The sequence below is a fragment of the Caloenas nicobarica genome, chromosome Z (genome assembly GCF_036013445.1).
Source record: "Caloenas nicobarica isolate bCalNic1 chromosome Z, bCalNic1.hap1, whole genome shotgun sequence".
NCBI lineage: Eukaryota > Metazoa > Chordata > Aves > Columbiformes > Columbidae > Caloenas > Caloenas nicobarica.
In genome coordinates this window covers 43,068,070-43,095,439 of record NC_088284.1, presented here as the reverse complement: position 1 = coordinate 43,095,439, position 27,370 = coordinate 43,068,070, and the positions used below count along the sequence as shown (strand labels likewise).

At 46.9% G+C, this 27,370-nt stretch overlaps 1 protein-coding gene across 1 annotated transcript; it reads right to left on the bottom strand.

The window, feature by feature from the left end:
• SLC49A3 (solute carrier family 49 member 3) lies at positions 1–27,370 on the bottom strand. Its single transcript, XM_065656657.1, has 10 exons — positions 27,233–27,370; positions 14,691–14,849; positions 13,574–13,793; positions 8,417–8,493; positions 8,162–8,299; positions 7,499–7,615; positions 5,742–5,894; positions 3,639–3,796; positions 2,460–2,572; positions 1–1,027 (listed from the first exon to the last, which is right to left on the bottom strand). Exons 1-10 carry the CDS (start codon positions 27,359–27,361, stop codon positions 873–875), a joined length of 1,419 nt encoding a protein of 472 aa, XP_065512729.1. The 5' UTR covers positions 27,362–27,370; the 3' UTR covers positions 1–872.

The following is a 27,370-nucleotide window of genomic DNA, read 5'->3' as shown; positions in this document are numbered from 1 at the left end:
AAATGAGTTTGACACCCCTATGCCAATTCTCTGGCCTGCGTAGGGTACACTACCTTAATCTTACACCAGCAGGTTCGTTTTCTTGTGGAAAACTTAAACCACTGGAATTGCAGGGGAAGTGGAGAAACAACAGAAGCCCAAGTAAAACAAGCTCATTCTGCATGTCTCAGCACCTGGCAGGGGACCAGAAGGGTGAGGAATGCTGCTGGATTTAACTTCTGCTGCTTAATATTTTCTTTCACAGGCAGCACTGCAGGTAGGACTTTTCTTTTCCTGTTTGTAGGAGAGGACAAAGTGGCTCACTGTAACAGACTTGTATTACAGATCATATACCTACACTTCCCTGCTGTAACGGAAGGATGCGCCAGCTCCTACTACCCTTTAGCTAAGAGGCAAAATTAGCTCCAACCTTGGAGTGCAAGAGTTGTTACGCCGTACGGAAACAAGTCCTTAAACAGAAGTTTTCTACTAGATTTGTGACGGGCACAGCTTCCATCTCTGTGAAAGCTTCACCCCTGATCCAAGTACATGAATGAAAAAAATGGCTGAAATACAATGCTCCTCTCCTCTGCAACATTTCTTTAGCTTGAATCAAGTCAGCTAAAAATCCCTATTACCTGCACAGTTGTCCAGTCCCACTTTGACCTTTCTGGCAGCACAGCCTTTCTTACAGCCCAGACTCACAAATAAATACAAGATTGAGGTAAGCACAGCAAAAGTGCTGCAGTGACTCTGCTCTAGCCCTTTTTTGTTGTGCAACAGGATATGCTGTGCAACACTGGATATCCCAGTGTGCCAGCTGAGCATTTGCAGTCATGGTCCCTGTCCACAGGCCTAAGTCCTTCCCTTACTGGGCCCTTGGCATCCCCTGGTTAGGCTTCAGGAGTATCTGCTGTTGCAGCATCTTCTGCCTTGACCAAATCATCACTGTTTGTCTCAGCATGGAGCCGCTTGTAGTCAGTGTGGAAGAAGATGACGTAGAAACAAGCCACAGCGCTGCAGAGGCCTGCCAGGACCAGTACAGAATCTGCAAGGAATATACACTTTTAGATAGTGAATTCACAACTCCTCATGAGTGCAGAAGCCTAGAGGTCTGCTCTGCAGCAAACGCACAGCCTGGGTGACCTCCTCCCAGGGGCTAACCCTGAGGACAGTGTGCAGCTCACAGTGGGGCAATGCCAGTTTGGTAGGAGCCAAACCTCATCTCACCTAATGCTAGCATAGAAAGAGGTGAAATGTGGAAGGTTTCCAGGACTCTTGTCCTGCGTGATCCCGCAGGTTGGAGGTCTTACACTGGTGCACACAGTGTGTTTGTGGGAGAGTGTGTTTCTGTGTATGTATACACCTTTGTGTGTTGGGGGGTTGTGAAGAAAGTTACAAGAAAGTCTGAATCAAAACACTTGAGCTTCATAAGACAGCAGGTCCACACAGGTTCTTGTTATATCATCCAAGAGCAAAGTGTAGGAAAGGCTCACAATGCATAAACTTTAATCAAATAAAAATTTGTGTTGAAATAAACATTTTCTGGAAAAAAAGAAAAGGTAAATAAGGCAATCCAAAAGGCTATGCAACAAGGCCTGGAAGTAGTTACATTTTTATTCCAGCACTGTCTCCAATAGGTACCTGCATGCCTTTCTCCACAGATGCTCCTGCATGTATTAATCAGACCACAAAATGAGTAGGAGTGGGCACCTACTCATGAGATCCAGCTATGATCTGATGAAGAGGAGACTTGCAGGCTTTCAGACATGAAACACTCAAATTACTTTTGGTGGGCAGTTATTGTGAAGCCTTGTTCCTTGCCAGCTATGGGAGCTCATTCTGGGGAGTTTCTGTTTAGCCAAGCAGGTTTGTGTTGTGGCGTGTCCCCAAGACTTAGTGTCAGCATTACATAAATATGAACCAGCTGAGAGGATCAAGAGCAGGGTTTAGCCTGCAGTGAAAACACATTTGTGCTCCTGGTCATCTCAGTTGCTCTCTCTTCTCCAGACTGACTTGGAAACGTGCAATAAGTCAGAACAATGTTGTACCACCATGTTAGAAACCCAGGCAGCTGTGTGTGCAGAAGCAAGGGAAGCAGCTCTCAGCAAATGCATTTACAGCCTTGGCTTCCCACACTGAAAAGCAGCACAGGCTGTGCCACATGGACTGTGTCTTCCTCTCAGAACAGCTGCTTTCTAGCTTGTTGAAGCTTATGTCTCTCCAGGATGGCTATAAGGGAAAATTTAATCCAGAGCGCGCAGCAACATTCATGCCATTTTAGAGGTTTTCTCACTTCAATCTTGCAGGTCTGGTTTAGCAGAAGCAGCAAGGAAGTGCACCATCAGCTTAGGAAATGTGGTTAAGAAATATGCTACAATAAGAATCAGTCTTGCAAGCTCCCTCACAGTGAGACCTGGAGTGGGGGGTACATGGGGTGCAACCAAGTGCCCAGCATAATTTCCAAAGGACATACTTACTTGTCCAGTCCAGGGCTCCATCCTGGTCAAGGGCACAGGTGGAGGATGTATCCTCAGAAACATGCACAGTGAGGGCTTGTAGCAGAATCATTAAAATCACGCCTTCAATCTGGCTGTGGGGAGAAGCCAATATGCAGTCACGACACCTGCCTGATTCATCAGTGCTGCAGACAAGCTCAGCTTCCCCAGCAGGAAGAAAGTGAGGCCCCTTTCTGGAGCAGGGTCCTTCTAACAGAGAAAGCTACTGCCAGCTTCCTCTGGCCCAGGCACTTGGTTAACTGGCCCTGGCTCACAGGGTGCCCAGGTCAGCCTTTCAGTACACCCCCAGACATGGGGCCAGGATGGCAGGACTACTATATACTCAGTCTGGAGGTGGGTGGATTTTAACTACAGCTGCCAAGGAGCTGAGGCCTAGTGAGAGATTTGGGCAGAGACTTGGAAGTACCTCTCACTGCAGGACTGAGGATGGGAGAAAGTCAGGCTATGACTTCAGCTTCCTCCTTATTGCTGGCTGCCAGCAGCAACAAGGTCTACAACCAGTGTAAGACAAAAGCCTTCAAAGGCAGTGTCAAATGCCCATCTTTGACTGATGTTTCTTGCTGCTTCAGCTTCACCTGACACACACACATGGCATCAGGCCATATATATCACTACTTAGGACTCCAACAAGTCATTTCTGCTGCAGTCCAGTTCCAGCCCTAGGCATGTACATTGATCATTGGAAGGACTGTCACTGACCCATCTGTTGTGACCATCTTCCCTGTGAGTGATGAGCCCTATCTCTCTCAGCAGAGCACTGAGACCTGGTAAGTCCCTGGACTGCCATGGGAATTGGTGCTCCTCTCAGGTACCTCTCAGGCCCCTCTCAGTCCCCATCTGCTTCAAAGGTAGGTGATGCTGGGCATGATTAAATTCTGCTGTGTGCCGAACAAGGGAGACTTTAATCTTCCTTCTTGCTTTTCTTGCACCAACCCCACATACTTGTTCTTGCTTTAAAACCTTTAGCTCTTCAGTTCTATGGCTTTAGCCAGCCAGCTCCCTCCCTGCCATGGTCATGTGCACGGACACCAGGGAGAAGTTCAGCAGGATGGCTAGCAGTGATGTTCACACTCTTCTTTATCTGCAGCCGTGTGTGTGTGTGTGTGTACCCAAGCTCAGCTGTCAATTTAACCTCCTTACCTTGCAACAAAAATCAGGCCGGTAGATGTGCCCTCTCCCACGGGGTAGGAGCACTCCACAGCCAGCTCCATGGCAACGGGGTAGTTGGCAAAACCGAACAAACCAAAGAGTGAGCTGGTGATGGCCAGCATGACAGCCTGGTGTCTGAATCGTGAAGTCTGCAGGCAGAAAACCAAAACCAAAGTCTCAGTGTCAGCTGTGCAGAAAGTCTCTGAACCCATAACCTGCAGGAAGTCCCAAGTGGTCACGGTTCTCACCAATGCCTTCACTACCTGTTCCTGAAACCTCTCTTTTTATCTCCAGCCCTTTAGAGTCAACAAATGGCTACATGACAGAGATTTATCTTTTGAATTTAAGGAAGGGGAGAGAGGATCAGCAGAATTACCTGAAAAGCACTGGAGTGGTCATATTATTGTGACCTGACTTCCTGGTCAGTAACTTACCAGAAGTATGCTCAGCATATCTCCAGCACCAAGTAAAACACACACTTTTCTCCCAATGCAAGCTAACATTTCAGAAGTGGTGTTTGCATTGGGTTACATATGAGAATTCACTGGGCTGCTGCAGCTCACGGATAAAGAAAACTATTCCTTAGGGGCTGCAGCTCAGTGATAAGAAAAACAATTCCACACCATGTCAAACTCATGTTTGTAACACTAGGGCTTTATGACAAAAAAAAATCCCAAACAACAACAATTAAAAAAACCCCCAACAAAACAAAACAACAAAAAAAACCCAAAAAACAAACCCAACTCAAAACATAACAAACAAAAAACCACCTGAAACATTCAGAAACCCTGGAGATTAGTTCAGTGCCTAGAACAGCCTTGTCCCTAACTCTGGAGGAAAGAGCATGGCCTTGTCCTGCCAATGCTAGTAAAGTCAAGGGCATAAATCCCGCAGCCACAGTGCTAGTACCTCCTTCTGAACCATGTAATAAATTCCCACAGAGTAGCATGAGATGTCTGTCCTGGCATAGCTGCAGCAGGCCTGGCCCAGCTAAACTGGTAAAGTCAAGGAAAACTTTGTGTGTCTAGAATCCAAGTTTAAAGCATCATGGCATCAAGCAGGTTTGAATGGATGTTTTCCGGTTTACTACTTTGAAGTAGTAGTTCATCTGTATGGGGTGAATGGAACAGAGGGAAGGGGAGGATGGAAAGGTTTGCTTGTTGCTCCTGACACAGTCTCTTGCCTGCTCTGTGCTTTACCTGATCCCAATCATGCTGACTTGTATTCAGAGCATCCCCCCAACAAATGCCAGAGTATTAAAGGGGGAAATGCAAGGTCTGCTTTAGGCACATTGTCCTACACTGAGAAAGGCATTGCATTTGTCTCATTAAAGTGGAGCTAACATTACTGGGATCTTGGCCCATGGGGAGTGTGATCACACTGTATTTAAAGTCTGGATTTTTCAACACAGAGGAGAAATGCACAGCACAAGCCTGTTGGTAAAGCAGAGACCTGCACCAGTCTGGGTCCTCTGCAGTACTAGGAATCCTGTCCTCATGCTCAGATTCCTGCTGGCGGATGGCTCCCACTGGCAATGACTAAGCTTGAGTGAAGTACTTGCACTCCACTCCCATGGCTGTTAAGTCTCCAGGTTCTGCGTTCCTCTCCTGGCTTGATTCCAGTGTCCCCATTTTCTGCTTCTCCCTTACCTTGTCTTCCTTGAGGAACTACTGCAGAACTATTAATAGGTCCTTTCTGCTAATCTTACATTCCTGGCAGCCACCACAGTTAAAGGCAGGTGCTCAGAAAACTACGGCATTCTTGTTTATTTTTGCAAGATGGACATTTAGCAATTTCATTTCTTTTTGGAAAGACTGATCTCAGGGCCAGCAAACAAACAATGGTGATCCAATGTAAGGAAGTAAAATTATGCCAATTTACTTATACCCAGAAACAGTCTGTCTCAGGCTTCACAATGATTGTGAAATCCTCAGTATTTCTTTAAAACTTTCCTAGCTCAAGAGATAATCCCAAAGCACAACATGTGCCTTAATAAATACTATGACATCAAATGACATTGGTTTGAATCGATGATTTATCAGATGGCAACAGAACTAAGCCCATAGGTATGGTGCGATGCAAGAGAGAACTCACCACTGCGAACATGATGCTGGCAAGTGCACTCAGACAGAAACAAATCTTGGTGGATTCTATGAACTTCCTTGTCCGGTCGACATACAGGCCTAACAGGAAAGCACCCAACAAACCACACACTGTAAACAGTGCACCGTTGAGGCCAGCAAATTCCTGGAGGGCAGAAAAACAAGTAACTGAGCAACTAGAGCAGTTAGGAAAGAGGTTTTAATGTCACTGATGTATCTGCCTGCTGCTAGTGTGTCACTTGCTTAGGCAGGAAAAGCTTCCCTGCCCGTTGCAATAGCTGAGGCCAGCACAGGGCTCTAAGTAGTAAATAACAGGGCCCAGATGCTGCCACAAGTGTGTAGGGACAGCAGGGTCACAGCACTCCCAAGGTCTCAATGGACGACAAATTTTTGCACACCTGGCGAGGGAGGCTGGTGCTCAGGGAAGCAGCAGCAGTTCCCTGGCATTGAATGCTCCAGCCCAGCCATGAGACTGTTCTTGGCTCCTCCAGGGGCAATCAAGTGCCTTGTTCACACCGCTGGTAACAGGTCCAACTGCCTTGGGATCTGCTTCTGTTTACAGTCATGCTTCTGGCCTCTTCTTACCAGGGACCTGCAATGGCAGAATGCCTTCCACAAGGCTGGCAGCCCCAAAGGGTGTTAGATGAGACACAGCATCACCTGGCTGTAGCAAGGAGGTCTCAGAAAGGCAGTGAGCAGTAGTTAGGATAGGGTATCTGCTCTGTTGCCTGCAGTGGCTATCTTTGCTTGTCCTGCTCCTTCAGCTCCATAAGAATTCAAATGCAGACACATATCCTGAGAGCAGGGAAGCTCTAACAAATTTGGGTAAACATTTTTGAGAGTCTCATGGGCAGGCTGAAGGAAAGAATATCTGAAATAGCTTCTGTGGGCTAAAGGGCCATCGCAAGCCAGTCACACACAGACAAAAACATCATGATGCCCAGAAAGCAAGGATGCAAAGTTTAAAATGTTTCCAGTTAAATGGCAATGGAGTGTGCAAATGTGAGCTGGCTAATGGAGTACTGAGCCAGATATCAGACCTGGGAGTTGAAAGGGAGTGGACAGAGACCAGACATGTAGATGTGCATACAGAAGAGCTGGAGAGGTGTTTTATGAGGACCTCCATGGAGATACAAGCAGCAGGACTGAAGTTCTGCCAGCCTGAGGGAAAATGCAGGAACTGAGGCAGCCCCATGCTATTGCCAGGAGAGAGAGCAGGAGGAATGTAAAAGCGGCACCTATCTGAGGTCTTGGGAAAGATGGGGAAACAGCTGTCACAGTACCTATGACTTCCTCTGCTGCCCTGACTTCATGTAAGACTGTGTAAAGAGGAAAAGGTGCCTGCATCAGCCTGCCTTCAGCATCACTCTAGGGCCTGCCTGGGCCCCATCCTGTTCTGGAGAAGGTGTCAGAAGGCTGCATAGACATCAGTTCTCTGGAGTGGCTTATCAAAACCACAATACTCGTTTTTCCTAAAAAGTATTTCAGGAGGAAAGTTTTTTCATTGACAAATGGGAGGCTGGCCATGGGCAGTAACGAAAATGTAGATCATCCATTATACTGAGAGATTGACTGTGTTCTGGATTAATGCACTGCTTAAGCTATATTAGATAATGTCAGCAAATAAGATATGAGACAGTACAGCATATTCAACTATCTTCATTTTGCTCTGAGTCTTTTATCAGGGAAAATAGTTTTGATTGTATCATACATGATGTGGACAATGGGGAGGAAAGGAAGAAGACTCACATTTGAATATTCCTTTTCACAAAGGATCTGTTCTAGCAGAGCTGAAAAGCAGGTAAACATCCCAATTCCTCCTCCAAAACACACTGCCAGGATGAGGTATGGCTTGTTTCTCAGGAGCTAGAGAAAGAAGTTAATGTATCATTTAAACAACTGCAGGGGGAAAAAGGCCTGGCTGACAGTAGACTTCAGGATCAGCAGCTCTGACTCCTCAGTTGGAAATGTTGACAGTGCAACCCTGCGATCATTAGAGGAGTTTGGCTCGCTCCTGTCAGTTCAGCCAGAGGACGAGTTAAAATCGGTACCATGTAGGGAGGATCTCTTCAGTGCCCAAATTCCTCCTTCATTTTGCTATATGCTATCCTACCTGTTACCACATCTCCTCAGAAGGCTCGGGTTGTGTGGTCCTCTTGGAGGAACCCAGGTATGCCTGTTTGAGCTATCCAATCTGCAGAGAGCCCACAGATGAATGCTCAGATAACTCCAACAGCTTTGCTGTGAGCAGCTTCCAAACCCCAAGGAAGGAAGGAAATCTGGTCTATTTCAGGGGGAGAGTTTAGTGGAGTTCAGAGTCTGCTTTGTCAAGAGATTTCCCAGCATATCCCTGTCTGCCAGGGCTGCATCCCTCACTCCAGCACTGGTCTCTCTCTGTGCTAGAGCACTTACCATTTTGAGCCCCGTAAGGAATGGCTGGGAAGTGGAGTTAGTGGCACTGGCTGAAGGAGGCGTTGGAGGAACCTTCTCGTGAATCCCCACAGTTGCTAGAGCACAGGCTGTTACTGTTGGGATGGCATAAACACCCAGCTACACAACGCAAAGTAAAGACATGTTACCACTCTTTCCAGATCAACTACCTCCATATAAATAAATCAGCTGGACCCCAACTGGCCCAGCTGGCTGACTAAAGCAGTTTTCATTTACCATCAATGGGATGTGCTTTCCTTCAGGAACTAGTGCAGGTGACAGCACGTTTGCTATAAGAATACCCAACGGATTGGCTGGAAGGAAATAAACAGAGAGACACTTTTTCATGCAAGCAGTCAGAATCGTGTGTCCACCCCTACTGCCAGTCAGCACCAGAGATGCAGTGTACAGCTGAGCAATGAGTAAGGGCAGAACAAGGCATATATAGGGAGAAAGAGGTAGGGGAATATTTGGAGAAGTTGACCGTGTAGTCTTACTGCTGCTACATCTGTTCCGTCACCCCCATGAAGTCCATTCTATAAGCCTGTTTCCCTATAATCCCTAACTCCTGTAAACTGTTTTTTGTCTATGAATTCCAGTGTTGTTCACCCTCACAACACTGCCTCAGTAAATGCTGAGAGGACAAAATGAAGATGGATGAATCCATGTCATCTGTCCTGATGTTATATAGCAGCAGCAACAAATAGAGGTACTTTCCCTTCTTTACTCCCCCTTGAGGGATGCACAAAGAGGCATGTATACATATGGATAAGATCCCCCTGAGCCCTCTTGAGGGTGAACAGTCCCAGGTCTCTCAGCCTTGACTAGCATGACAGATGCTCTATTCTCTTAACTGTCTTAGTGGCTCTTAACTGGAGTTACGTCAACTTGTCCATGTCCTTCTTGTACTGAGGAGTCTAGAACTGGACACAGCTCTTCAGATGTGCACAAGGGACGTCCCTCAAGCTGCTGGCAATGCTTTTTTTTCCCAATGGTCACCAGGATGCCATTGGTCTTCTTTGCCAAAAGGGCATAAAAAGTGGGAAAGCCCTTTGACAGCTCTCTAAAGTGACACTATGTCATTCATGGCACCTTTCAAGCCAATACAGTTCCTCAGCAAAGCCCAAGCTGGCGTACAAGCTGATGTCTGCTACCAACCACAAAAATCATATGGCAGAAGAGAATCCTGGACACTTGTCTGTACTGGAGTAGGGGGTTACATTCTTAAGGGGCTGGAGCTGAGCAGCATCTGAAGTAGCACTTCTGGGACTCAGCTTGCAAATGTCCAAAATTGCAGGAGACAATTTTTTATCTTTAAGGCCATGTTCTGCAAACAGTCAAACATGTGAAGTTGTTTTTCCACTAGCAGACACGGATGGAGTTAGGAAAGCCAAAGCCAATCTGGAAATGAGATTGGTGAAAGACGTGAAGGGCAAAAGGAAGGTTAGGGAAAACGTGGGCCTGTTGCTGGATGTAGCAGGAGACATGGTGACAAAGGACATGGAAAAGGCCAAGGTATTCAACGCCTTCTTCACCTCAATCTTTACTAGTAAGACTGGCCTTCAGCCCTGAAAACAGAGGTGAAGCCTGAAGCAAGGAAGATTTACCCTCAGTTGAGGAGGACTACATTAGAGAACATTAAATAGACCAGACATACACAAGTCCATGGGACTGATGGGATGCACTGATGACTGCTGAGTGAGCAGGCTATTTTCATTGCAAGGCCATTCTTGGTTATCTTTAAAAGGCTGTGCCAATACGAAGAGGCTCCTGTGGTCTGGAAGAGAGCAAACGCCAGTCCCATCTTCAAGAAATGCAAGAAGGAGAATCCAAGGAACTCCAGGCCTTCCAGTCTCACTTTGATCCCTAAGAAGGTCATGGAACAACTAATCTGGGACACCATTTCCAGGCACATGAAGGACAACAAAGTGAACAGGAGCAGACAGCAAAGGAGAAACATTAATAACTTCATACAGTGAGATGACTGGCTGGGGAGATGAGGGGAGAACAGTGGATGTTTTTAATCTCAATTTTACTAAAGCTGTTGACACTGTCTCCTATAACATCCTTGCAGGCAAGCTGATGAAGTGGTGGCTAGATAAGCAGACAGTGAGATGAACTGAAAGTTAACTGAACAGCTGGGCCCAGAGGATTATCATCACTGACATGAAGTCCAGTGGGAGGCTGGTCCCTAGTGGTGCATCCCAGGGGCTGATACTCAGGCAAATACAGTTTAACCTTAACAAAAAATCTGGACAATGGGGCAGAGGACACCCACAGGCAGTTTGAAGATGATGTAACACTGGGAGGAGTGGCAGGCTGGAGAAATGGGCAGAGTAAAGGAAATGTAAAGTCCTGCACCTAGAGATGAATAACCACATCCATCAGTAAACACTGGGGCTGACCAACTGGAAAGCAGCTCTGCAGGGAAGGACCTGGTGTGGAAGGCACGGGTCCTGGTGGACACCAACTTGACCATAAGCCAGCGACACAATCTCATGATAAAGAAGGCTACAAGCATCCTGGGCTGCTGCCTAAGCAGGGTGTTGTCAGCAGGAGGTGATCCTTCCCCTCTGCTCAGCACTAGTGAGGCCATATCTTCAGTATTGTGTTCAGTTCTGGGCTCCCCATTACGAGGGAGGCATGGACTCACTGGTCGAGCAAAGGGCCAAAAAGATGACTAAGGGACTGGAGCTTCTGTTATGTGAGGAGAGACTGACAGAACTGGGACTGATCAGTCTGGAGAAGCTGCTGGAAAACATTTTTGCAGAGAAGGATATGGAATCATGGTGGACTGCAAGTTGACCATGAGCCAGCAATGCACCACTGCAGAAAGGTGTCCTACAGAATCCTGGGCTGCATTAGGAAGAGCATTGCCAGCAGGTGGCAGGCAGTGATCCTTCCCCTCTACTCAGCCCTAGTGAGAAACATCTGGAGTGCTGAGTTCAGACCTGGGCTCCTCCATACAAGAAAGATACAGTAAATGGAGCAAGTCCACTCAAGGGTCAAATACATGATTAAGGGACCTGAGCATCTCTCATACCTAAAGAGGCTGGGAGAACTGAGAGTGTTCAGCCTGGAGAAAAGAACCTTGATCAGATATTGTAAAGACAGAACCAGACTTTTCTCAGTGGTGTCCAGTGGCAAGATAAGAGGCAATGGACACCAACTGTAACACAGGAAACTCTGTCTGAATAGAAACTTTTTTACTGTGACAGTCATTGAACACTGAAACAAGTTGCCCAGATAAGTTGCAACATCTCCATCCTTGGAGACAGTCAAAGCCTGACTAGACATGACTCTAGGCAACCTGGTCTTGCCAACCCTGGTTGAGCAGGTGGTTGGATAAGACAATCCCAAGAGGTGCCTTCCAACCTTGTCTATTCTAGGATTCTGCTGACACATCATTAATAGTGATATAGCACACCACAATTGTAGCATTTCTGCTCTGTACTTGAGAAAGTACTAGCTTATGATTCTGGTGAAACATTACCTGTTTCTAAGTACATGGACGCAATTAAACAACTGCTTCTCCCTTGGGGTAAAAAGCATCCAAGCATTGTAGCAGACTGATGGAAAACTGCTGTCAGGTGTTTCCATGAAATATGAGTATGCTGAAGCAGTTCCAGAAAGTATAGGTGAGGGGCTAAATTGGGCTAAATTTGAAAAGACAAAGTGAGACTATCTGAGTAATTACAGGGTTTCAGCTGCCTTTGCTTCCTAGGAAGAGAAGGGATACGAGCCTATGCTAAGAAGGGAAAGTCCACTGGAGTTAATTAATTGTACGTTATGGTCCAGAGGTCCTGGTGGATTAGCTTGCAGTACTCTGCAGCTGGGCTGCGTGTTTTGTGGACAGTGACGCCGATGCACTAAAACTCTGCAGAGTGCAAAAAATTACATGTTGACAGACCACAGTAAATCAAGAATCCCATGGATGAAGCAGAGGTCACTTCAGTGGACTCAGAGAAGTTGCGCTTCTCCTGACACAGGAGAATTTCTCATGGTCTTCAAAGAGGATCAGTTCTTGGCTCTGCACTGCTTCTCTGTAAAGTGATGGGAGGACCAAGATACGATAAATACTCAAGAGCACAGCTGGAGTCATAGTGATTTCAGCTGCTCAGCAGTATCCTGGGTGCGAAGTCCATTTTTGTCTGCACACAAGAACAGAGAAGCCTACCCAGAGGCACTAACAGGAGCTGTGAGGATACTGACAGGAGCCTGTAGGACCAGTTTCTGTGTGCAGCACTGATACCAACAGTACTGCAATGTTGAGTGCTGCTCTGGCATTAACACGGGAAATGGGTATTGATAAATTGGAACAAGCTGAGAAAAAAGTTCATGTGAGCAAGAGGCAGACATAGAGACACATGGAAAGAGGCAAGGGGAAATGTGCCTGTAAAGTAACTGCATTGGAGCTATTCAGTCTTTCTAGACAAAGGAGAGGAGAGGTCACCCTGTCCATAACTACCTGACAAACAGGTGCAACAAGACTAAATAGCTGGGGTATAAGGAGCAAGACAAGAAGTAACATGTAGACATTTGCCACTGAGGTAATTAACCACTGGAGTAAATGACTGGGGCTGTGGCAGATGCTCCTTCTAGGCAACATTTAAACTTTCTTGAAATGAAATTCCTGGCTGCTGGGGAAAATGTCACAGGGAAGGAGGAAACAGTTCTGTCAACTGCAGCCCAAAGGAGCCAGGAGAGGAATGAGATTAGAGCAAGTGTATCTGGTGCCTCCTCTCCAGTTCCCCAGCTTCCGGGCACTTTGCAAGGCAGGTGGAGTTTCTGCATGGGTAGTCCCACCACATTTAGCATCCACAAACATGTTTATGTGACCAGCTGAGTATATTTTATCTGTGTGTGTACACATACGAACTGAGAATACATGCTCAGCCTTGCTACTGGATGACCTGGTGGACAAAATTGCTGCAGCACTCGCATCTCTATCCAGATACGGAATTTGGCAACTGTGATCACTGATATCACATGCGATTTAGACAGCGTTTTAACAAGCTGCAGAATTAGGGCCGCTATAGACTTTAAATCTAATAACGCTGAGGGCTATCTTCAGCCTCTATGATATTCAGGCAAAGACAATGACCTTGTCATGGCAGAGAGGAAGAAGGTTGGGAGCTTTGGTGGCTTACCTCTGACCTTGCACCTGGATGTTCCTAAGGCCCACTGCTTGCTCTCCAGCATGGAAATGCCTGCCTATCTTGCCTTGAAGGCACTGGTTTATTGCACATGGCCATGAGACTCTTGGGCAGAGCCGTGTTTGCAGAGCCAAATGGCTGTAGTACAGAGGGTTTCCTCTGCCTGCTGCCTCTGAAAGGCAAACAAAGACTAGCAAGTTCTGGGAGGCAACAATATTACTTTGCGGCTATCACTTACACATTGATGCAATCGTATTTGCTGTTGCTCTCTGGTGGTCTGGGAACCACAGTGCTGCCAGTTTTGTTGGTGAAAAGATGACAAGGGGCTGTGCCAGTGCACAGAGGCACTGCCCAATAAACAGGTACCAGTAATTCTGGGAACCCAAGCTCAGGAACTTCAGGACGCTGAATATCCGGATGATGCTACCTGTCATGTTCAGCCACGCACTCAGGATCACCTGCAACAAGCAGAAACAGCCAAGGTTTGTGTGCTGAAACTGAAGGGCAGAACTTAATGCAACAGAGTAGCATGAGCAGGGTCTCAGATGTACTACAGGACACACTGGATGTCAGTAATCACTGCATGGAAAGCTGTCTGCAGACCATCCCCACCCCTTTGGGCCACTGCAAGATGTTCCTGATCCAACAGGAAGTGAGTTACCAGTCTTCTTAGGGAGGAAGGTGGCTGTCCTGGCCCCAAATGAGAACCAGACCACAGGCAGCTTATGCAAGACAGCAAACAGAATTGATGAGAAATCCCAAGTTCACTAATTACACTCTATTTGCAAGTTTGTGTCACTGCCATATTTTGCTGTCACAATCCAAAGATCATGGCAATAAATCATCCAGCATATGGATGCTCTTCTATACCACTAGCATGCTAGTGTTTCAGTGTCACATTCCACAACACTCATCCTTCAAGGAAGACTGTGTAGATATCCCAAGCTGCACAGACCAAGCTCTGAGCTGACAGGAGTCCATTGCTTGCACCCTGCCCTGCTGCTCCTTAAACTGTCCCTGCATACAAAATAGCTTTTCCATACCAGACCCTACCCAACTGAAGCAAGCTCTTCACAGAGTCAGCTCAGAGCATCTGTCCCTGCCATCTGGCTAAGACAACAAAAACTGAAGCAGGAAAAGGCAAGTAAGGATGCAACATTATTCTGACATCCCCCCTGCTTCCCATCTCAGACGTGATGTGACAGCTATTACTGAATTAGGACAGAGCTTATAACATGCTCATCCTCTGCAACATTTGGCAAGACTCCCATTCACAGTATGCATGTTAGTGCCTGGTGCAGCCACTGCTATCTCTAGGTGAAACACCCTCAGTGAAACAATACAGTTCAACTCACAGCACATCTGAGGCCCACACTGTCGAGAACCCATGTTGCCACCAGACCAAATGGGATCGAGATGAGGAGGTACACAATTGAGAGCCAGTTGACCATCTCCAGGGAAATGTGGAAGTAGGCAGCTGTCTTATCAGCCACAGGAGCAAATGTCAGCCACAGCTGCAGAGTAAAGAGCAAAGATAGGTAGGCATGAACACCTCCACAAGAACAGAAATTCAGCATCCCCTCAGACCATCTAACTGAGTTGTGAAGGGGCTCACTATCTTAATCTCTCCTTGAAACCAGGATGTTATTTCTGGTAATAAAAATTCAAACCTCCAGTGTCTGCAGTTACTCATGCTAGGACTATTTTACCACTGATTTCATCATTATCTTGGCCTAGAGCACCCCATCCATTTCACTACCTCATCCCCAATCCCCTAGTCTTGCTGCTGGGAGCTGGCAGAAGCAGAGGTCAGTAACTTTTTCTTTCCCCAGTTTGAACATGTTGGCCCCTGATACACTTACTTACCTGATGTAAACCAAAAGCAATCCTTCTACATAAGTGTAAAAAAACCCAGAGTCTGCCATCTCCTCTCTGCAACTAAGAGTCTCCTAAACTCAGCCTGGTATTTATGGTTGCATTGGTAAACCCTGGATCTGGCTTTTTAAGAAAACCTTTGCTACATGTCAGCCAAGACAGACATTATTCCATGCTGTTCTACACACACTCAACGGTTAGGAAAAGGCCTAGAAATCTGCATTATTCAATATATCAGAATACATAACAGGGAAACATAGATGTACTTCAGTAAGTATCTATCTTTTCCTTCCAGTGCCATATATTAAAATATTTCTTTAAACCTTCTTTTAGGCACTGGTTTCATAAGGCTGCTGTCTGTTTCTGTTTTCCTAAAATTAGGTCCTGAAATCATGCCCACAAGAAAGAAATGAGGGTTCTGCCCCAAACTGAGGGATATTTCTGTGGATCCTTTGAGAAGATTCCCTCTCTGATGCTTTTCCCAAAGAGTAGCCTAACCTGAGAACAGGTGTCAATAATGTAGATGTAAACTATTGCACTGTTAGAAGATGATCTTGCAGCTGCTGAATACTCAAGATAATAAAAGTTTGCAGAAATGTGAACAAAAACTTCATCTATAGCTTACTAGCCACTGTCTCTTTCCAGGTACCCCTCTCTGTCATCACAAGCTTCCTCTTCACAGCCTGCATCCTGCAGACAGCATGAGCCGCAGCGCTCATGTGTAACTGAAAAAGGGCTCCGGTAACCTCAGAGGAGGGTATGTTCCTACACTTTGCTACTTGTTATTTCCAGTGTTCCTGTTTACTTCACACATGTCAGAGACCATAAAAACTACCACATTAAATGAAAGCAGAAGGGGAGATGGACTTTCCTTCTTTCTTAGTGTCACTGTGTGAGAATAGCCACATGCAAATCATTGTTTAGCTAAGCTTTTCTCTCAGCGAGGATGCAATGAGTAAATGGCAGTAACAGAGAAGTTTTGAATGCATTATTAGTGTCCTAGCAAGGACTCCTAGCATCAGCCCTTTTCTCTGAAAGGAGCTGACATGACAGATCTCCTGCATTCAACACAAAGCTCACATCACCATGCTGGGCTCAGACACATCCATGTGGGATCAGTGGATCAGTAAAAGGTCTGGCAGGGGGTTGATCTGGTTTTACTCAGCTTCTGCAATCAGGTGGATGAAGATGCTGGGTGCTGAAGGAAATTATACTCTTGTTAGACAACAAAGAGGCTATTCTAGATCACTGAGAGACTTGCAGTAGACGTTTATTAAAAAGAGCTTTTTATACTAACAGTTCCTTTAAATAATACGATATAGTGAATGATGTTATCATCTTGTCTCAGGAAGAAATTTCACCCACCTTTGTTTTTCCAGAACTGATCTCCATCAGTTTGGGGTGAGAATTGAAATGTTTAATGTCAATCTAACTGTCTGAATGTTACAAGCATCACTAAGGCATTAGTTTGATTATGGGATGCTAAATCGATGCTAAACAAAACCCAGCTGTGTATTTCCAGCAACAGCAATTATCAGTTTCTCACTGCCTTCCAGATGGGGGTGGTGGTGATGAAACACTGTACCAGGAAACAGTGTAATTAAAGAGATGACACATTTTGTAAGCCAGCTTCAGGTACATTTTCACCCCCGCTGTTCCACCACACAAGAAGCTCATGCATGCATGACATAATTAGGAGAATGATGCCGCAAGCCAGAGTACAGCATTTTGTGTTCAGTGGCTGTAAACATCAAGCACTCTGGCATATTTCCATAAGACCTGGTAAAACCAAGCCTCTGGGTTGCCCTGTATTTCTAGCCTGAGCAAGAGCTCTACTTCTAGTGTATACGTGTGAGAGCACAGAAGGTGGGAAGTTGCAGCCCGAGTTTGTTCTTCAAAACAGGAAGTGGGTTTCTTCATGGGTCTAGAGAGAAGCAGTATGTTTCTGCCTCCATTCTGGCAGGACTTGTTTACCATATGCTGCTCTCACAGAGAAATTAAGAACTGGGCAATGAGCTCGAGCTGTACCTCTTGTCAAAGTGGCTGCCAAATGCCCCTGCAACAAAGAGATGGCACTTCGAGGTTTCACTAACACAGGGAAATTGCCATGTTAAGCAAGTCAGTATGCCACCTTCTGCTTTTGTTTTTTCCCAGCTATGGTGACTTCATCCACAGTAGTTAGCAAGCTCTTCTGCTGGGAGCTGAAGCCCTTATCCTACATGTTGTTTCTGAAACTCTGCCCTGCCAAGGCTGGTATTTATGCAGGGACTGCCATGATACACATTCCCTCAGGCAGAAGGTGGTGAGGATGATGCAATCCTTCCCCAGTGAGGTCTAAGCCCTGTAACCTCTGAAGACACAAAATGGACACTGAGAGAAGTTTTTCTCTCCTTCACGCCCCAGGAGCCATTGTCTTAACTCAGGTTTTGCACCCCAACACCAGTTACAAAGCTCCCCACTGTAGATCGTGGTGACAGATACAGGAGGAGAGATAATGTGCAGGGTTATAGCACATCAAAAAAGGTGGCTGCCCCTGGGATAGATAAAGGAAAGAGAAACAGACAGACACCTCTGTCCTTGCAGGGTTGTCTACCCACTTGTTCAGTCCCTGCACAAGCCTCACTTTGTGGAAATACACCATTGTGGTCTGATCAAGCTCCACTCAGCTCCACTGCCTGTGCAGCCACGCAGACCTAGAGCCTTAGTCTTTGGCACAGAAGGCATCAAGGGGAGTGTTACACATTGCATTGCTATGTGCATGTTCATGTGTGCTCCCCTGGATACTCAATGGATGTCACAACAGCAGAACTGAGAGAGTACAGCCCCTTGTCAACATCTCTTCCTGACTTGACTATGTCAAGCAGCATGGGAGGACTCAGAGATGCTGCTCACCATTGTAGGGAGGAAATGCGTGCTGTCGAAGCTCAACTAGAATTGAAGCTGGCCAGTACTGTGAAGGACAATAAAAAAAGGTTTTAAAAATACATTAATGGGAAAAGGCAAGCTAGAAATAACATTGGCCCATTAATTGATGAACACGGTCACCTTATTAACAGGGACTTAGACAAAGCTGAGACATTTAATGCGTTCTTCACCTCAGTGTTCAACACCGATGAGGGACTTGCAGGCCCCCATAACCCTGGCTTAGAAAACCATGGCTGTGAGAATAATAAACTCCCAATCAATCCAGAACTTGTATGGGATCTGCTACTCCAGCTAGATCCCTACAAGTCAACGGGGCCTGATGGGATTTTTCAACACTCTTGGGAATCTGGGGAGGTCCTGGAAGACTGGAAGCTGGCAAACGTTGGCCCAATCTACAAGAAAGGCAACAGGGATGACCCCGGCAACTACAGGCCTGTCAGCCTCACTTCTGTTCCTGGCAAAATCATGGAGAAGATTGTTCTGGGAGTTTTTGAAAAACATCCAAACAACAACGCAGTCATTGGCCGCAGCCAGCACAGGTTCATGAGGGGAAAGTCTTGCCTGAGCAACTTAATTTCGTTCTACGACAAGGTTACCCACCTGGTCGACCAAGGCCTGTCGACATGATCTTTTTGGATTTCAGTAAAGCCTTTGATACTGTCTCTCACGGTATCCTCCTGGACAAGATGTCCAGCATACAACTGGATAAAGACACAATACAGTGGGTGAGCAATTGGCTGATGGGCTGGGCTCAAAGGGTTATAGTAAATGGGGTTAAGTCAGGCTGGTGACCAGTCACTAGTGGGGTTCTGCAGGGATCCATCTTAGGGCCAGCACTTTCAATGTCTTTATAAAAGACTTAGACAAAGGACTTGAGGGACTCATTAGCAAGTTTGCTGATGACACAAAATTGGGAGGAGCTGTCGACACTCTCGAGGGCAGAGAGGCCCTGCAGAGGGATCTGGACAAATGAAGAACTGGGCGATCACCAACCACATGAAGTTCAACAAGAGCAAGTATTAGATTTTGCACTTGGGACATGGCAACCCTGGCTGTACATACAGACTGGGGGACAAGATGCCAGAAAGCAGCTCTGCGGAGAGGGATCTGGGGGTTCTGGTCAATGGCAAGTTCAATATGAGCCAACAGTACCCTGAAAGCCAAGACGGCCACCCATGTCCTCATGTGCATCAAGCACAGCATTGCCAGCCTGGTGAGGGAGGTGATTATCCTACTCTGCTCTGCACTGGTGCGGCCTCAGCTGGAGCACTGCGCGCAGTTCTGGGCGCCACAGGATAAAAAGGATATTAAGCTACTGGAGAGTGCCCAGAAGAGGGCTACAAAGTTGGTGAAGGGTTTGGAGAGGAAGCTGTATGAGGAGCAGCTAAAGTCACTTGTTCAGCCTGGAGAAGAGGAGACTGAGAGGAGACCTCATTGTGGTCTACAGCTTCCTCATAAGGGGAGGAGGAAGAGTAGGCACCGAACTCTTCTCTTTCGTGACCAGTGATAGAACCCAAGCGAATGGCAGGAAGATGTGCCAGGGAGGTTTAGGTTGGACATTAGGAAAAGGTTCTTCACTCAGAGGGTGATGGAGCACTGGAACAGGCTCCCCAGGGAGGTGTCACAGTCTGACAGTGTTCAAGAAGAGGCTGGACAATGCCCTCAGACACATGGTGTGAACTGTGGGGTTGTCAAATGCACGGACAGGAGTTGGACTCGATGATCCTTGTGGGTCCCTTACGACTGAGGACATTGTATGATTCTATTATTCTATAAGCAATTTCCATTCACCTACTATGGCCTATGTCTCTCCTGATCCCTGTCAGAGCTAAAATTAAAAAAGCCTTTTAGCAAACTTTGACAAAATTCCCAGCTTGGAACCCCACAGATCAGGAATGCCTTGTCTCTGAGGCTTCAAATGCACCCAGCACAGAGTCCCACATCCTGACTACTCAACGATCACCTTGTGCAGTCCCCATAGCAGAACACAGCTGGACTGCCTAACAAGTTAGAGTGGATGACGTTGGAGGTCAGCAGGAGTCCACTCTTTGGGCCATGGCATAGTTAGGTCAAGTCATTTGCACAGAAGCCCATGCAGAGCCACTCAAGCAGAGGGACTCGACCACAATGAGTTCGTGATTGCAAACCCCTAATACATGGCAAAACTCACCTCCCAGCATGACCTCACAGATTTTGCATTATTTGTTCTCAAATGACAGGTCCCGTTGCCGTATAATCCAGTATCATTGGCCATGGTCACTCATGTTATAAACCATAGTATTTGATCCTTCAGCATTTGGGATGGACTTTCCCCTCTCTTCAGATATGCATCTAGCAAGACGTTGAAATAGCTGCTGTAATAACATACACCATTTCTTCTCTAAATGCAAGAACTGTAGTTCCCACACTCCTGAGCTAAAGCCTTAGAAGTATGTTCATCTCACTGTGATTTCTGAGTTTAGAGACAGCAAAAGCTCCAGCGCAGGAAGTTATACCTCAGTACACCTTGTTCACCATAAAAACTTGTGCTATACACAGTCAGCATAGCTACTAAGGAAGAGGACAGAAGGTCTCCTGAAGGCCCACAAGCCTGTTCTGGCTTGCGCTGGAGTACAGCCGCAGGTCACACTGCTTTCAGCATGCAGCTGCCTGATTGGGTAGCCATGTCCCATCACTAGAAGAAAAGGACAGAAATATTTTCCACACAGAATCCTCAATTACAGGAAAGCCCCCTCCTTTCCTCCTTTAATAATGGAGCATGTGGGACCACCAGTGAAAGCAATTGCACTGAAAGTCAAACCATCTGACTGGTACTGATGTTGGAAAGATACTGGCTCCACTTTCAGCTCTCCCTCCCTTTGCTTTAACTTTCTCTAGCTGACATTTTGGCTTCTCTTCTCCAGCACCTCCCAGAGACTGCCTGCTCCCTTCCCTATTAATTGTGCACCTGCCTGGGCACACCTGTAACCAAGAACAGCTTACAGCAGTTCTCATCTTGCCTCCATTTCTAAGCTTATTTGTTGCTTTTCCTGATACCTTGTAAACCCTTAAGGGATTCTCAGACATAGATCCAGCCCTCTTCCATCCAGAATGAGCCCTAACCCTCTACTTTTCCTCCTGCTCTCATTTCCCTTCTACCTCCATTTACTCCAGGTTCAGCTCCTCCACCCTACTGTCTTTACTGTTTTCACTTCCACACAGACTCTCCAGGACCTGTTTCACCTGCAGGACTGTTTCCCTCCAGCCATTCCAAGAGAGCCCAACATTCTCGCTCCCACTTCTGCAAGAGGGAGCTAGTGGGCTGTGAGCCACCAGTTCTTTGTCTGCAAAGGTAGCAAGGTGATGGCTGAAGGCACGACTCAATACAGACTCTACACTTTGATAAGCAATAGGTGAGAGCTGCAGAAGACAGCATAAATAAACACAGTCCAGGATTTTCAGAGCTCAAAGAGCAGTAATGATATATTGATGCATCACACGTATAACCAGGTGCAGCCCTGTCAGGAGCAGTAGCAAAAATGTTGTTTTTCTTGAAAGGCAAGCTGTTAAACCAATGTCTACCCTCCTCACCAACAACTCAAGGTTTTAAAAGTGAAAAGTAAAATCATTTGCAGAATGGCAAGGGCACACAATCAGGCAGGGTGGAAACTAAGCCATTTGCCATGTCAGTGGTGGTGTCAGCTAGCAAAGGCTGCCAAATGGAGTGCTCTTCACTGTTTGGCATACTGCATAGCTGTGCATAGTGTAGCAATGTCCCTGTAATATCTCATATGTACAGCTTAAAAAGGAGGAGCCAAGGAGGAAGACTTATCTGAAACATAACCTTCTGCTTTGCACAGGCAGCAGCTCTCCCAGTCCGAGCATGCACCCAGACACTGCTTTGAAGGTCATGTAGAATGTGTTTCAATGACCCACAGGCTACCTCTGCCTCCCCTGAGCCCCAGCTGATGAAGCCCTTACAACAGACTCCTCATCTTCAAGGTCAAAAGGGCCACACAGTCTGGAAGCAAACAGCCTCTTGCCTCAACTGAAGAGACTCATGCTGGCACAGCAGCCTAGGAAGTAAGGACAGAGGTGTGATCTTCAGAAAGGTCAGATCCTTGCCTAGATGTCACTTATAGCCTCTACAGCTCTGAAGAGGGCAAGCAGGACATAACAGCCAGGCAGCAGCAGCAGCTGTATGCACACACATATCTACAGGGGCACTGCTACAGCAGACAGGTATGGACAAGGAGCCTGCGCACCCAGCCCTAGAGCATGCCAGTCTCCACTTGTGCAGCTCTCCTCACTCTCCCAAGTACTCTAAGCAGTGGTGGAAGTCTGCTCATGAGTCAGGAACCACTTGGCCAAGTGTGAGCCAGCTCCAACCCTCTGCTCCCCTCCTCTCCAGCTTGCTTACACTGACAAGGACAGAATAGCACAGGAAACATTATCAGTTTTGTCCTTCTGTGTATTTCTCTGTCCCCAGCACTAAGGCAAGAAAAGGTTCCTCCTGCGAAAGACAAAGTTCCCACCTGTTCAGCTTCACAGGAAGAAGGCAGTGAGGAATGAGGTATTTGCCTCAGTAGTTTTCTTCTACAGCAGCTGTCAGCATGCCATGAATACTCTTAAACACTCGGTCTTCAGATTAAGAAAACAACACACTCAAACCCACAGCATCAGCTCAACAAAACAAATCTGGGGAGCTACTGCAGGCATAGTTACATCACCCCTCACCAGTAGTGCTACAAGAGAGAGCTGCCTGGGACTTCAGGGAGCAACTGAATTATACTCATGGCTACTTATGGGCTTAAGATAATGCAAGGGTTTCTTAGACTACGTTGTCAGCTAGGAATTTCCAGAATATCCATATCTAGGAAACGAGAACCAATCCATGGTAAGACAGTACCCACTTTATGCCACAGGGAGAGATAGAGGCTTTTAAGCTCAGATCAGTGACAGAGATTCAAGTAACAGGCTATTTATTGTTGGCATAAATGCCTCTTTTATATCCTACTTACCCCACTGTGTTCTGGTTAAAGAAGGGATTTCACACAATGATGTGGAGCAGGAGGAAGTAGGGAAGACTGCCCCTTTCATCACTACATGGTCTGGCCTGGCTTTTTTTTTTTCCTCATTCACAATCCTAAACCAGACTGAACTAAGAAATACTCCTTTCTCATCATGTCCTTGCTGCATGACTGAGTGTGCTTTCCTAGAGTTAAGTTGCTTCTAACTTGTTTTCCTGACACTGACAGTCTCTCCCTTTCAGGATTGTCTCCTGTCTTGCCACTTTTAATGACACCGAAGGCCGCTAATAGAAAACTGCATGAGTGCATGGATAAGAGTGGGGAATACAAGGCATCATCCTGGAAGCCTGGTTCTTTCCAAGTCAGGCAATTCAAAAGTCACGTGTCCTCACTACATGGATGTGGCAGTTGCACTTTCTCCCCCGCCACGCCCTGAGAACTGGTGTGGCAGTTGCACTGGTAGCTGCCCATCCCCCGCCCCCGCTCAGAACCGGGGCCTTCAATGGGGCAGCTAATGGCTCTTTCTGGAGACCCAGAGTCGGTGGGCAGGGTCGTCAGCAGAGGAGGGGCCAAGAGCGCCCACAGCCCAGAGAAGCTGAGAAGCTTCTCGAAGGCCCACACTTGGGGGGTGGGGCGTAGAGAAGCCAAGAAGCTTCTGCCCATAGTCAGATCTGAGCAGACTATAAATGGGGTTCCCGCCAAAGACCCCCTTTGTGTGGTCTTCTCGGAGCAGTGGGTCTGCCATGCTGCCGGAGTCCCTCCCCTTAGACAGAAAAGCCGTCTAAGGTAACTTCCCTGGATTGGGAGTGCCTCATCTCCGTGCTTAGGTGAGTAATAAATTACTGAACATATGCTTTAATAAGTCCTCGTCTGGGACAGACAAGTGTGAAGTCCTGGCCACAATAGGCTAGTGTTCCTCTTTGTGGGCAAACGGGGCAGAGAGGGCTCCGGTTTTGTATTTGTGAGTGCATGTATGCACACTGTTGATCCTCATTATTCTTATTTTCGCTGCATCCCAAATAATCTCCTAACCTGATACCCAAACCTCTATCTTATGTTACGGAGTGCTAGCTAGTTGTATAAACCCCGTTCATAATGGGTTTATCGGCGGTGCTTTTCCGGCCAGAATAAAGTTTAATTTTGGACCTTGTAGTCCGCCTAAACTTATTTGGCGGTGCCTCCGTGACAGTGCATTTTGCAGATAGCCTGACACAGGAATACATACAACAAAGTGTTGCACGCAACATCTGCACAGGAATTGAGGACACAACTTACAAAGCAATTTTCACACCACGGAACTGGTAAATGAATCTTTCCATCTGGAACTTTTAAACAGCAACCAACAACTTTGATTTCATGGCCTTTCAAACACCCCCTCCATTTTAATATGATTCTTATCAGGAGCGTTTAGGATAAAATTTAGCATCAGGAAATGTTTGGTTACAACTTTATATGTCAGCATACTTGCCATTCCAGACCTTCACCTTGGCTTAGAAACAGTATGTCCACTCTAGCATATTTATTAAGCACCCAGTTTTGAAGTGATGAATTTCTACCTTAAGTTCATACTGTGGGAAAATAATACTGTGGACAGTCAGGAACTTGGCAAGAGACCACACAGACAGAAAACAGTACAATCTTTCAGGGCTACAATGTATTCAGCAACATGACTCAGGACACAGTTATACTTGCAGATGCGTTGAAAGGACGTCCAGTTTCAGTGCTAATGTTTCAGCAAAGTAAAAATCTGACAAGACATCCTGCAAAGGTTTTGTACAACTTCCTTTACCCATGCTGTTACTGTCCACTTCTAGCAGGGTGGGGTTTTTTTCTTGCTACCTAATGTTCTTGTGCTGTGCCAATCTGACTACACACAAGCAATGGGTCTTCACACTGCCCTTCTGCAGAACGCCTTGGGAAGGCACACTCATTTTTTTTTCCATATACAGCCAAACTCTCACTATGTTTTTCCATTTGTTTACTCCAGCATGCTTGTAAAATGGAATACCTATTCTTCCTTACCAGCATCTAAATGTTTGCGGGTTGCAGTGCCTGATCTTGGCTGCCAGACAGTCTGCCTTCTCAGAATGGTAATGAATAATTCACATGAATAATTCTACATCAGTCTGATAGTTATCAACAATATCCTCGATGACTTGGTGAGCAAGGATTTGGGCTTCCATCTTGCATATTAGGACTTGGTAAGGATAAATTTTACATGTTTATCTCAATAATTACTGAACTTAGTTTTAATCTGTTCAATAGGTGGGGTATGATCTGGCGTCTCCTCTTTTCAGGTCTTTCAGAATAACGTACATGTAGGCAACAAGAAGTTCATATACCAGTATGTTTAGAGCAGAATCGCTCCAATACTGTTCTGTAGGTGCAAAAGACCCTGGAAGGAAACCTACCTGCTCCTTTTTCTGACCAGATATATCTGCCGTCATAGGCCAGCAATAAAGCAGAGATAACTCCTGCTCCTCTACCCAAGTGTATGGGAATATAGCGCAAGATTGGTGAGGAGGTTAGTTAAATGTAACTACGCTCAAAATGACTTGCACCTGTCTGTAGAAAAAGCACATACATCATACTAATTGTTTTACTGACCTTGTGTGCTTGATGAGTAGAACCTCTGTGTTAGATAATATAGGCCTGTGAGAAACTCTAGGCACCTTATCACTATGTCTGAGATTCTTGCTTTGTTGTGAGAAAGAGCAGGAGGCTTCTCCTGCCTGAAGCCTTGAAATACAGGCAAGCTTAGTAGGCCCAGTGATCTTCCAGCAGGGCTGAACTTACCAGCGCCTGCATCCCCGCTTGTGTCACGTCTGCCTGGGACCTTAGGTGCGACTTCGGAGATCCCCCAGTAGAGAGGTAACTAAAATAAAACTTGCTCTTTGCAATGCATTTGTGGCCTCTGGCTCTTCTTGCGGCGTGCCTGTGTATATGTACACACCAAGGACTTCTTAGATTTGAAATATGTCACCCTCACAGACACTGAATACTTTCTATTCCTCCCCATGGCCTACCAAGTGGAGTTAGCAGCAATCTCAGCTGTGCTCCAGAATACATTTTGCTCCATCCCAGTCTGGCTTGACACTGTGGTACTTCCTTCTGTGCTCTTCTAGATCACACATACCCTCCCGCTGCATCCTGCCCTTCCTGCATCACTACCCATCTGTGTCCTGGATCCCACCAGTCAGAAAGGGAGGTGTGCAGGCTGAAGTCATAACCAGAGAAACAAAGTTCAAAAGGAAAAGCTGCTTATTCAGTCCCTAAGGCAGGGCCAGGCTGAGGATTCTCTGCAGTGTGCGAATACAAGTGAGTCCCAGTGCTCCAAAGATCATAGAATTATAGAATCATTTCGGTTGGAAGATACTCTCGAGATCATCAAGTCCAACCATAACCTAACTCTAGCACTAAACCATGTCCCTAAAAACCTTGTCTATATGCCTTTTAAACACTTCCAGGGATGGCGATGACACCACTTACCTGGGCAGCCTGTTCCACTGCTTCACAACTCTTTCCTAACATCCAATCTGAACCTTCCCTGGAGCAATGTGAGGCCATTTCCTCTTGTCCTATCACTTGCTATTTGGGAGAAGAGAACAACACCCTCCATGCTACAACCTCCTTTCAGGTAGTTGTAGACAGCGATAAGGGGGTGGATCTGAGACAGGGAACTGGGGTAGAGATCTGAAGGTTGCCTGGCTGCTTCTAGGACGAGAAAGGAGGTAGGTTTGATTCTGGCGAGCCCTGTCACCTCATCCTCTCTCAGCAGCAGCAGTTAAAGTTGCTCTCCCAGGCACGAGAGAGAGCAAGCGTCCTGCCTGCACGGCACTGCGCCTTCTCCTGCGCTCACGACTGCTCGGGCACCCCGGGGCTGCTGGCGGCTGCCCTTCTCCCCCGCGGCTCGGGGCTGCCCTTGGCCCGCTTGAAGAGCGTCCTTCCTGCCCTTGCGCGGCCCGCGCCGCGACCCCCACGTTGTGGGGGCTCCACGAGCCGCGCAGCTGGAGCGGCCCGCCGCGGCGGGGAAGCCTGGCGGCCGGCAGGCCTCGGCCGGGCCGGTGCCGCCTCCGCGCCGCACTCACCATGGCGTTGGAGCAGTTCAGCAGGCACACGACAGCCAGCAGGAACCACCGCCGCCGGTAGGTCTTGAACTGGGCCAGTTGCCCCAGGCCGCGCGCCCCCAACAAGCTCGTCGCCTCGGCGCCCTCCATCTCGGCGCG